The 13,929-nt window shown below is 31.6% G+C and overlaps 1 protein-coding gene across 1 annotated transcript in view; it reads right to left on the minus strand.

The window, feature by feature from the left end:
• The window catches only part of LOC143239042 (monocarboxylate transporter 10-like), a 53,302-nt gene that overhangs the window by 10,916 nt on the left and 28,457 nt on the right, over nt 1-13,929 (minus strand). The window contains exon 2 of the mRNA XM_076479817.1: nt 5,547-5,880. Coding sequence (XP_076335932.1) covers nt 5,547-5,880 — 334 coding nt within the window. The remainder of the gene's footprint in view (nt 1-5,546; nt 5,881-13,929) is intronic.

A 13,929-nucleotide genomic window follows, 5' to 3' on the forward strand; every position in this document is an offset into this window, starting at 1 on the left:
CATGAAATCGTTGGTGTTTAACAGTGAATTTTATATTGGTATATGTATTGTTGCTCCAAACAACTTTCAATGAGTTTAACATCTTTAAAGATAATGGAAGTTTCACCATATATTTTCTATAATATTGTGATTCAAACAAAGAGAAACATCATGACAGCAGTTTTCATGTTAACAAAGGAACAAGTAGCAGAGATAGACAGGAATAATTTTTATCTCTTAATTGAAAACTGAATGTTGAACATGAATTAACCTGACAGAATCAAAGAAAGGTAGAGTTAGTCAAAAGCACTCACTGCTAATTCTTGAAGTATATATCTAAAATTATATCTAATATAATGTAATAATATAGTAATATTATAATGTAATAGTGGGATTTCGCCATCACTCCTGGAACGCATTCACATGCGGAAACTCAGATTTTGATTTATATATTTTTTACGACAACGCTGTTACTTCTATACCTTAAAATGGGCCAAGGAATAGTTTAATAGCTTAAAATTATTTGCAGGTCTGTAGAAATTAGAAGGTTAGAGGTTTTTAATTGTTTTGTTGTATTCATAGTTATATCTAGGAGGACGTTTTACAAATACGTAAACTGATATTTAATATTAAATATATTTATTATGTAACTTGCATAACAGCTGACATAAACTCCATGATAATATAAACCGTAGATTCACTGGGTACAATGATAATTTTCAAACTTATTTCCTTTTGTATTTTTTTATTCATTCTGTGAATACTGTATACTTTTCTCATCTTCAGTTTTCACAGAATAGAAAAGAATCATTCGTCATTGCGATCTTGTACACTAAATGCAACTTCCAAAGTTTTAATAAAAAATAACTTTAAATATCTTATTTGTTAAAATGTGTTGTATCTGCAATTAAAGTATATTTAAATTTTAGACTTAAGGCTGTTCATATTGGAACTTGTATTTTATATTATATGACACGCAGTTCTTTCATTATAAAGATTGATATTCCTAGATTTCCAAAACATGATATATTGTCACTATAATTACTGATAGACGTAATTAATTAGCTTTATCATTATTTATAAAAATCAAAGATTAATATTTTAAGCATTATAAAGTCTGTTAGATATACAGTTACGACAGAAAGTGTTCGTATCGTGAGTAGTTTTTTCCTCATAACTTAAAAAGTATCACGATTAGGATAATGAAAGTATGGTATATTATAAATATCATACTAACAGACGTCTACATACATTTTTATGTAAATTTAGCAACAAATAAACTGTTTATAAACAAATAACCAAACATAGGAGGGGCAGAAAAAGTGTTTGTGCGTCTACTTTAATGGTCAGTTGTGTAGCTCTTCAGGTGAATTACTTGGCGCAATCTCTCCTCATAGCCCTCCATGATAGTTTGACAGTACTCAACTGGTATTTTCTTACATTTTTCTTTACAGAAGGTCTCCAACTCTTGCAAGTTTTTCGGATGACGCTGATGAACCCTGGCCTTCAACTCATGCCAAACGTTTTCAATTGAGTTGAGATCGGGTGACTGCGATGGCCACTCCAGAACGCTTATATGGTTTCTCTGCAACCAGGATTGCACATATTTCGATGTGTGCTTAGGGTCATTGTCATGCTAGAAGATCCAACGACACCCAAGCTGCAAGTTACGAGCATCATTATTGATATAAGTGCCTAATATATCAACGTACTCTTCTTTTTTCATGATTCCGTTGACGCGGTGAAGGCTGCCTACACCAGAAGAGCTGAAGGAACCCCATAGCATGATCGAGCCGCCTCCGTGTTAAACTGTAGGGACGGTGTTCTTTGGAAGATTTCGTTCCCCCTTCTTACGGAAAATATTGCGAATATCATTGTGGTCGAAAAGCTCGATTTTAATCTCCTCTGACCAAAGAATACTCTTCCAATAGGTAAAGGGTTTATCTACATGCTTTCTTGCATACCTTAATCGTGTTTCTAAATGAACAGGATTTAAATATGGAGTTCTACGAGAACAGCATGCTTTGAACCCAGAAAAGCGTAACATGTTCGTAACTGTAGGGTGCTTACTTCAACCCCAGTTTCCCTTACCTGTTTCTGTATGTCATTACGTGTTAAACGAGGATTCCTACCAACGTTTCTGAGAACCTTCCTCTTGGTTCTCTCTGGAATTTTGGTGGGGCGCTAAATTGCCGGAAGTATATTTTTTGCTGGCTAAATTCCAATAATTATGAACCAAGTGTCTAGTTTTGAAATGGTATAATGTAGTTTATTCGCCAAACTAAACAAAATTTTTACGGGAATATCAGTTTTTCACACGTTCTGAACTGTACGAACACTTTCTGTCCCTCCTATGTTTAGTTATTTGTTTATAAACAGTTTACTTGTCGTTTAAGTTACATAAAAAATTATGTAGATGTGTGTTAGTATAATATTTATAATATACTTTACTTCTATTAGCCTAGTCGTGATACTTTTTAAGTTGTGAGCAAAAAACTACTCGGGACGCAGGGGTACGAACACTTTCTGTCGTAACTGTATATTTTCTTAAGTATTGTAACAACTAAATGAGCTTAGTTGAAAGTGTGTATTTTACAAGTTCAGTATTTGAAGCAATATTTGCAATTTAAAAATTCCAGATTTTTAAATTACACTAAAACTCAAAACTAATTAAACAATAGCTAGTATAAACTTCATTGATAAAAGGGGGAAGTAAAAACATAGGTTATACCAATTTACTTAAGCGAATAAATGCACAAAATAATAAAGTTTTTTTCTAAAATTTGTAAAACATTATTTAACAAGACTAAACCAGCAAATAAAATTATACTGATCGTCTTGATTATCTGTGATAATGTAATGTTTTAATCGGAAGAATGTATTGGGTCATGGCTTATATTTTGCCGTTATACTAAAAATACTTAGATTTATTTATTAATAAGAATATTTATTAATTACAGACAGTTTTTGAGCAATTTTCTAAACATAAACAAACCAAGCAACATATTTTCCAACAGTATAAAAACACCAGTAAATAATGTTTCTTTAACATCATTTAATAATTATAATCTTTTATATAATATTATAAACATAAAAAATTGTGAATTTCAACCATAAAAAAGTTAAATAGAGATAAAAATATAATGACAACAAAGCCATGTAAAAGAAATTACATGATCATTGAAATAAAATTCTTAAATAGTTCCAAACTAGTGGAAATGTATTTATAGAATTATAGTTTTCAATGAAAACAAGAATGACTATATTATAAAGATACTTATTGAAATAGAAAATAGAAAACAAATATTGTCAGAATATGACTATTGTAAAATAAGGTCCCCAAATTCTCATTCTGATATCACGTGTAAAGCTCTTAAGATTTATGTGATGGGCATCCAATAAGACAGACTGTGTCTAATTCGGGATCATGAACGCGTTGGTTTTGTAACTGTTTATTAATAAAAAATATTCTATAAAAGATACTTTTAAATTTTCGCAAGAAACACAAGATGTGAATAGTGCAGTATAATGTGCAAAACGTCATATAGAGTGCCTGTCTATATACCAATCACCACACAGTTTGATGCCACACAATTAAAGTGTTACATCAACCACATGTTTCAGACACTTAAGGACTTCGCGATCGAGGATTCCAATTTTGTTCAATTTCCAGTAAGTGAATAAATATACAGATGATATAGTTATGGTACCAAGGTGTAGTTACGGAATTAATACTACGTCCGTAACTCTCTAGGTTTTGCTACAAGGCAAGTCGCAAAGTTAATAAATACCTTTGTAAACGAATTTATCATAGAAGGTATGTAGACAACACTTTAATTATTTTTGGAATTTTGAATCTGTGGACAGTTTTACCAACTAATATTAACTTTACAGTTGAACAACTTGAGCATCACCAGCTTGTAAATGTTGACACCCTCACTACTTACATAACATGACAAATATGAAATTTATAATAAAGATATTTTAACAGTTTTATACCACGTTTTCAAGTTGGAAAAATACTAATTCATCAAGCATACAAAATAACCAGTATACATGAGTTTTTTTTACATAAATAACTAAGAAATGTCAAAAAACTGCTTGACTAAAGATAACTTTCTACAAAGTATTAAAAATAATGTTAGTCATTATTACAAAAATGATATAAAAATTCCAGAACAGTCAAATTAGAATGTTTTTAAACATGAAACTGTATTAGTAATACTATATAAAGATTAACGACAGATCTAATTAGTAAGTACGTAAGCTGCTCTCACGAGTTAAATTAAGATTTATCTATAAAACTAAATGTAGATTGCAACCAGGTTTTAAAGATAGAACATCCATAGCCACGTCTTTATATGTTGCAATAGTTGTATATGAGTATAAATTTCCTAAATGTTTTTGGACTATGATGAATCTATTAATAGATGGCTTCAACCTAATATACAAGAACGTATAAATTCCTGGCTATAATAAGTTGTCTTAAGAATCAAATAAAGAACAGGAATAGATTTAGAAAGAAACATGCATGTTCTATATCAGTCAACAAATGAAAATACTTTAGTTTATTGTTAACGAGAGAGAAAAACGTTTAAAGATAACCTGACACTTTAACCATAGTTAATTACAACTCTCTACTCCTTTCAGATAAGAAATCTTCTATAAATCTTCGTTGTGTAACACATTTAGTCAGAGCTTGTAACATTAAAATCTGTTCCCAGGTTGTTTGTTTCGTTTGCTTGATACAGCTGCCTGTGTATGCATGCTCTACATTAAGCTTGTGAAACGAACTGTGACACAAAGGAAATTCAATGTTATGAATTCAAACTTGTTGTAGATTATTATTATACTATACCAACATGTTTTAATGTCAGTTTTTCTTCACTTACTTACGTTGTATAGATTCTTGCATATTTTATTAAATAAAACACAAACATTTTAGTTATTCCATTCTAATATTGTTCCTGCACACAGTACACCTACATGTTAATCAGAAAAATATTTTTTCTGTCGTTAACATATAAGCTCGAATAGGGAAATATAATTACCTACACATCAACATTGTATTCAGTGTGTTCAAAGTCAAACAAAAAACCCTACTGTTAATAGTTAAACGACTTTTATATCCTGAAGGTTTTGAATTTGTGGTATTTTTAAATGATTAATTAAACTTCTAAGCTTACTCATATAAATCTCGTTAAAAACACATCTGAAAATCAAGTGCCACAAGTTTCGGCCACAAATATCGCATTTTTCAATGTCATTTGAAGATTTTGGAAGTTACCATGAAACTACCAGCTGTTAGTATTTATAATTTTAACTTATTATTAAAACGTCCAGAGTTTCAAGTAAATGGGTCAAGTATGATTTACAAGGTTCAAGTAACATTGTTAGGAATTACAACAGTGTTAGAACAACACGAAGACTAGTCTATAATTAAATAGTGTAAACGATATGGTGATAAAATTCCTGACAATTAGACAGTGTAGAAGACCCGTAATACTGGAACTTGTATTATTTATTATTATTTATTTCACACACACACATAATATGTTTATACTCACTTAGTAAGTTCTTTCAGTAATACAGACATAACAGCGATTCCTAATCCAGTACCCGACTGGACAAACATCTCCACAAACTCGCGCTTGCGTCTGAAGTACTGTCCAATCATAACACTTGAAGTTTCTCTAGCAGTTCCAAGTCCACAACTCATAAATATGCTGTAGCTGACAAATATGTGGTGTATCTGAGAGGCAAATGAGGTAAATAGGCACCCAAGAGCAATCACCATCCCACCAACTACTGCTGTGAGCCTGATGCTCTTTCTTCTGCATAGAACGACAGCCACGGGAGCCACCAGGAACCCACAAGACATCGACATTGCTCCTACCCACTCTAAAATAAAAAAAAATCAAGAAGTGAACAAGATTTTAATACTGCCAAAGTATATACATCCCATAATGAGTCCTGCTTCAAGGAAAATATAATTAAACATTTTTTAATGAGTTTAAATTTATAAACTCGTGTTTATTCGAGCAAACACAATATATATCATTGCCATTCTATATAGGCCTTATTGATTTTTGTTCTTGCTTTAGCTTACAACATAAGTTTTTAGTTTTTCAGTATCAGTAAAATTCAGACCTTACAAAACGACATTTTATTTTGTTTTAAACATCCTAGTTATCGGCTCGTTTTCAATACTTTAAACTACAGAAACACGACAGACTCGTGAGCTTCATATTATATTCCCGTCTAGGTTTGTACTTTTTAATGATCACAGTAGAAACTGTGGAAAAATGAATATTTAACGAAAATCCATTCATAATGATGTTTCGAGAAGCACTAAACACATTCGAAGTGTTATATAACAGTTGGTATAAACACAAAATTCAAAAATATACTCTTGGTTATTCAATAATTCAGATATATTGTACTCTTGGTTTGAGACTAGAAACCTATAAAATCATAATATGCTCTTTTAGTCTTTAACTCAACTGTGTTGAATAAGTTCATTAACACTAAAGCTGGCATAGAAAATTCAGAGATATATTTTAATTCTTATAGATATCATTAATTATACACGGGAACTAACACAAAATGGTCAGAGTTACATATTTAGTTATTCATTAATATAGATATCACTGATTTAAAACGGGAACTAACAATGAATGTCTAGAGTCATGTTTTATTTATTCACTAATAAAGATGTAATTGATTAACATGAGAACTAATAAGGTATGAACAGAGTTCATTATTCACAATAAATCCACGTCAAAACGCTAACTTAACACAAGTATTAATACAAAATAGTAAGAAACATGGATTTAGCCATTCATTAAAGAATAAACTACATTCACTGCTAAATAAAACTCCATGAAAACAAGAATTGGTCCGGATGCTTAAAATATTTTGTGAAGTTTTTGTAAAGTAAAATCAGGATGTGTTACCGAAATATTTCACAGGTTTTTTTCAAAGTATTTTTTAACAGTGTACATTTACAGTGTAATATAGCAGTTAAAATAATAATGTGATATAACAATATTGTTACAACGGTAACAGACTTTCGTAGTTGTTACCTAACTTGGTGATCTGAAACATGCATGAAACAATGAATTTATATCAAAGTAATGCATTCAGTTGTGAGTGTATATATCTATGTATGTGACTGATATGTGAATGTGCTGTTTTATTTTTGCATCCATATGTGAATGCATTAGCGTGAATTTGACTCGTTATCGAAATGTCTGTGTATATGTATATCCGTGCGTGTTTTTGCCTGTATATCTACACATTTGCATACGTGTTTTTGTGACGTGTGTTTGTGCAGCTGTATTTCTGTATATTCGTTTGTCTGTTTATCAATATTTTTGTGATTAAAGTACCTACTGTGCCTTGTGTTTGTAATTGTTTCTGTATGTGTATATATGTGTTCCTCTGCAACAGCATGCGTCTCTGTGTCTCTACGTGTTTTTGTGTGTATATATTTGTGTTTTTGTACCCGTGTATGTCTCTGTGTCATTAAGTGTTTCTGTATGTGTTTGTGTTCCTCTGTATGAGTGTGTTACTGTGTCTATAAGTAATTTTGTATGTGTATATTTGTGTTTCTTTGTGTTTGTAAGTGTATATTTGCGTCCCTCTGTAAGTGTATGTGTCTGTATCTGTAAGTGTTTGCATATGTGTTTATTTGTATTCCCATGTATTCTTATATGTCTCTGTGTCTATAAGGTATGAAGTATGTGTACATATTTGCGTTCCTCTGTATCCGCGTATGTCTATTTGTCTGTTCGTGTTTCTGTATGGGTATATTTGTGTTCTTCTGTGTCCGTATGTATCTAGGTGTCTATAGGTTTTTCCATATGCGTTTATTTGTGTTTCTCTGTACACGCGTGTGTCACTGTGTCTGTAAGTGATTTTGTGTATGTTTCTTTGTGCTCCTCAAAATCTGTGTGTGTCCCTCTCTGTCTGTAAGTGTTTCGGAATGCGTGTATTTACGTTTCTCTATATCCGCGTGTGTCTGTGTGTATAAGCTATAGAGTATGCGTATATATTTGAGTTCCTCTGTATCCGTCATTGTCTCTGTGTCTGTAAATGTTACTGTATGTTTATATTTGTTCTCTTCTGTATTCGCGTGTCTCTCTGTCTGTATGTGTTTCTGTATGTCTATATTTGCGTTTTCCTCTACCCGTGTGTGTCTATGTTTGTATATGCGTATGTTTGTATATGCGTTTATTTGTGTTCCTATCTATCCGCGTTTGTCTTTGTTTTTGTGTCACTGTATGTGTATATGTTCCTCTGTGTCCGTGCGTATCTCTGTAAGTATTTCTGTATTTGTATATTTGTGTTCCTCTGTATGTGTGCCTCTCTATGTTTGTAAGTGTATATTTGTGTTCTTGTGTATATGTAAGTTTTTCTGTGTCTGTAAGTTTTCTCTATGTGTTTATATGTGTTCTTCTGTATACGTGTTTTTCTCTGTGCTTGTACGTGTTTCTGTATGTTTCTGTATATCTGTGTTCCAGTGAACCTATCTGTACCTCTCTGTAAGTTTGTGAATTTTTTATTTTGTGCACCTGAATGTTTATGCAACTGTGAATACATTAACATATATGTATGTGTGTGTATATATTTTGATACAGTTATGTTTGAAGTCAATGCTCTCAATGGTATCAAAGATTGATAGTTTACAATTCTGCTCTGATGTTTTAATAGTTACAATTGCTGAAATTCAACGATTCATGTCATTTGGAAAGCCAGAAAGTTTAGTAAAAATAAAATACAATCAAAGTCATAGAAGGAGAATTGGTTGTAGGATATTTTAAGGTTTGAACAACTATTTTAATATCAGTAAGATGTCAAACGACCCAAATCATAGAACTACTTATTCATGTATACAATAATCTAAGCACTCACGACTTTAATTAGCCAAAGAGTAATAAAATCATCTCGGGTGGTTGAGTAATGGAACATATTAAGATTTTTTCCATTATCAGTGTCCCGATCTGCTAGTTATAAGGAACCAAATGAAAGTAGGAAGAACACCATCCATCAAAGGTGACAGTTGGTTCATCCTACAACTACAAGTGTCTGATTAATAATCAGAAGACAAACAGTTTGTAAAGTATAATTAACTTATACCATGAAGAACTGATCTATCAATAACAGGGTATTTCTTGTTTTATAAAAGCTCCTGGTATTTATTGATGTTGTATTTTTATCATTTTAGTTGCTTTTTTCTGATCTATTTCAGAATTTTCGTTCATCTATGAATATCGTATGAAAAGGAAAATAAATGCTATATATATTGTTATGTAGGAGGTTTAAATATTTATAGCTTCAACTTTTATTTACTTTAATATCACTCAGGTTTTGTCTGTCCTTAAAATGCGCGTGCACCTTACTATTCTACTGCGAATGCTCAGGCACGTAATTTCAACGGATGTGTTCAAAGGGTGGCTGTAAATATACTGTAAAAACATTTTGTGCAATAACATATTAAAAGTTTACCAAAGTTTCTAAATAGGTTTATTGCGTCGTAAAAGCACGTTATAGCTTCACTTATTGATATTATTAAGTACTGTAAGGATTAGCCGTAACTAAACTAATGAAAAAACGTTATTGTGTTAATTTGTATCATTATCGAATATAGGCTGTATTTAATATCAAAAGTTTAACTACTGTCAGGCGTAAGACAAGAGACTGTATATATTTCGGTGTCTGCGATTATAATCCTTTTGTATTATTCCAGAAATAGTGTGTTAACAGATGGACTGTTGCAATAAAAATGTATTAATTTGCCTGCAAATATTTTGCGGGTTTCTTTTGGTATTAAATTATTTTTTCTTCAAATAAGCTTTGCAATGTATTGTAAGTCACTGGCATGTAAATTGTTACGAGTGGGTTGGTTCTAAAAAGTATGATAATTCTGATGCCTATATTATAGACTATTATTCCAGAATTCAGCTGAAAGTAAACTGTTATTTGGAGTGTTTTAGGTGACATTCTGATATTATAAAAATTCAAGGAAAGAAAATTGCGAGGAATTTTAATATGTATAACAATCCAGCCTGAAAATGGTATATCATAAATTAGTTCTAAAATATTCTACTTTATCAGCTACTCAGTTAATTAAGTAAAACAATGTTATGTGTAGATCTAGTTACTTAAATAAAACATTTTACAGATAAATCGAATTACAAAATAGTACCTTCAATTCTGAATTATATTTTACATCAAACACTTTTACATGCTGAAACTATTTATAAATAGAATACTCTTACCTGTAAATACAACTACTTAAATAAAAGTCAATTCCACATTTAAGCGAAGAACGGTAGTTAATAACAACTGATTATTTTAATAAACATTTTTCGTGTGTAGAACCATCTCAGTCTATAATATATTTCTACCTACTTTTGTAATGATAATATATTTATTTTCAAATGAACATTTTGGCTGTTAATGTGATCGTGAACTTTCTTCTACACGTGATTGGTTAACAATAGAATGTTAGTTTTTATCTTGTTCACAGGATAATTCCCTCGTGGACTAACCTTAACCTCAAGGCTCTTGTATTTCTATACAAGTTTTCATAATCTCTCTACTACTGAACAATGCACAGAATGCTTGATGATGAGAAACCCACTTGAAATAAAAATGTATCTCAGAATGGCTGGTATGGGTATTAACACTTTATTGATAAGCAAAGAACAACGTTTCAACCTTCTCGTACCAGCCGTTCTTAGGTACAATACACAGAATGTAAACATTCATAATTTCATTTATAAAACAAACTAGCTTAAAATTGATTACTTGAAACGTGATCGATGATTTAAAGACAAACTAATAATGGTAACAATGTAAGTTAAATCAACAAGTGTTTCAGGTACAATAAAGAAATCAACAGGTGTTAATTTTACGTTTTAAACTAACAATGGCTCATGTTATTGTGAGCAAAGTTAATGACGCTGTATGTTGACATACTTAGAGTTTATAACCAAATCCGTGTTGAGTGATAATACCAAAGCAACTCTTGATTCGTCATTCACGTGTATAGAGCATGGAAGATAGGTATAAGTTATACCACTCAAATCTGGCCTACAAATACCAAAACATTCATTGTATTCTAAAATAACCTGCTAATTCTTCGTATTAGAATAAAGATCAAAATTTCTGCATATCATACAAGAAGATACTCATAAAATGTAAACTAATAGAATATTTGGAGTTTAATGTAGCTCTACTTTTCAAATTTTAACTTTAGTTTTATCGAATAACTAGCATCTCAGGCCCGGCATGGCCAGGTGGGTTAAGGCGTTCGACTCGTAATCTGAGGGTCGCGGGTTCGAATCATCGTCGCACCAAACGTGCTCGCCCTTTCAGACTTGGGGGGCGTTATAAAGTTACAGTTAATCCCACTATTCGTTGGTAAAACTGGCAATACAGAAAAGAGATGAATAATAACTTAAAAAACTACTTTTTCAGCAACATGCTACACATTTCTCCTGAATTCACGACGTGTTGGTGCCTTTGGATAAAATAATAAAACATACGATGACCGTGTAACTACATAGACACCTGTTCTTCTTTTAAGGAAAAATCATCATATTCCCTGTAGATAATTTGTATATCCAGACTGTTTCAACAGAAGCTTTTTTGTAATGACTCCCAAACTTAGATTAGCGCCAGCTTTGACTTATATTTCACAGGAGTCCTTCTGGTTTTTCTATTTAGATCCTACCTAGCTTGACGTCATAATGATGTGGATAATGTGGTGTCACACACATAATGCTTGATCTAGCCATGGAAACTCTATCCTTGACAGGCTTTTATATAGCATAAAAGTATCAACATTTACGACTATGCTAACGACTAAATTTAACTAAAATCAAAAGAGGAAGTATTATAGAAGAAAAGTGGAGTCTGATTCATATATCTCACGAAATTAGGAGAAACTGAGTGTGACCGACAGACTGACCAACCGACAGATACTTGGCTTATATACATTAATGTAGATATCCTAACAGCTCTGTTCTTTAATCCTTATTTAGGTACTTATCTTTCTGTTATGCTTAACGTTCTGAAACTTTTCTGTAAACAGGAACAAATCTGAATGAATTTTAAAACATAATACAGAAACTCTCAAAACGTTCTATTCTATACAAGTAACTCAATATAATACAATTTCTCAATTCTCTTTAATAGTTTTCAATCATGTGTACCTGTTGCGTTATATTTAAGTAAATTGACCTGAATATTAATTTTGTATCAGAAAATTGTTGTTAATTTATCTGATGTTTCTGTTTTTCGGCTTGAGAATTAATAGGTGAATTCGTCAGAAAACACCACAAGATGTAGAGATTGTTGCCTAAATTCAATTTTAATTACTAAAGTTTCTGCATCTTGGAGTTATTAAGTTTGATAAATATATATATGGATTGTAACGTTTTTTGATATCTAGAAGTTTGGTTAACTGAAGGAGTTGAAAGTACTTTATCCAAATGTTGAGCTCAGTGACTATGGACTTATCCATGAAGATTCTGTTACCCAGTGTGACTTAAAGATGTTTCTTTTAATAAAGTTTGAAATATTATTTGCGTGATACTTATAATTATATGTGTATTTCGCAATGCACTTTTCTGAATGTTTTATTATACTTTCTAAAACTTTGCTGATTTGTAAAGAGTTGTTTTAAATGTGCAGATTGAAACATTTGCCACGAAACAACAAATGTATTTCCAAATAAAGTACACTGTTTTACCAATTATACAACTAATAAAATAAATAATTCTGCAAAATAAAGCTGTGAACAGGCCCGACATGGCTAGTTGTGTTAAGGCATTTGACTCGTAATCTGAGGGTCGCGGATTCGACCAAACGTGCTTGCCCTTTCAAACATGGGGGCGTTATAATGTCTCGGTCAATCCCACTCTTTGTTGGTAAAAGAGTAGCCCAAGAGTTGGCGGTGGGTAGTGATGACTAGCTGCTTTCTCTCTAGTCTTATATTGCTAAATTAGGGACGGCTAACGCAAATATCCCTTGTGTAGCTTTGCGCGAAATTCAAACACAAACAAAGTAGCATCTCAAAATAGACTTACTCGATGTTGTAACTAATTGTACTTGACAAAAGATTTTAGTGTTAAATATGTTATATTCTTAACATTACATTCATCGCTCAATTCTCGAGGATTTCTCAAGTAGAGAAAGAGTGTATAATAGTATTTCAACCACAATATTCTAGGAGTTATAGCGTGAAAATACACAAAAATGCTTTACATGCCAACAGCACTACACCTGCGAGGCGTTTGGCTTAATACCAGGGATCATCAGGCTAGTTTGGATCTGTCTGTAATACATATTACCGACAATGTCTTTCACTTAGTAGATAATTCATAGGGCCGTCTGTCTAAGAACATAGTGTTGCAAGTTTATAAAGTTAAACTATGAAGACATGTTTTTACATTTATTTTCTTCCCAGTATCATGCTTGGCTATTATTAGACGTAAATACGTTTCTATTGAATTTGTTCAAAAGTGCATAGATAAAATATGCGGATAACTTATATACATATATATATATATATATGTATAAGACCACGATAACACTCATATAAACCGTTCCCTGATACTGACGCTTCAAGAGCTTTAATTCTATACTAGCGTAAAAGTCCATCATAAATGATGGGAGCCACTGGAAAAAAATATATATATTAGTCAGAGGTTTGGATTTGCTATTTTTAATGTAGTCCATCTGAATGATTTTGCTTATTTGACTTCATTAAAATGTAATTATTATTCACTTATATATATATATATATATTCCGTGTAAAACTGGCTAGCGCAGATAGCCCTCGAGTAGCTTTGCGCGAAATTCAAAAACAAAACTATGGACAAAGATATGTTGATTTTATCTACATCACAAAGGAGAGTTGTTGTTTAATGTTTGTTT

Source organism: Tachypleus tridentatus, chromosome 13 (assembly GCF_004210375.1).
Source record: "Tachypleus tridentatus isolate NWPU-2018 chromosome 13, ASM421037v1, whole genome shotgun sequence".
Taxonomy (NCBI): Eukaryota; Metazoa; Arthropoda; class Merostomata; order Xiphosura; family Limulidae; genus Tachypleus; species Tachypleus tridentatus.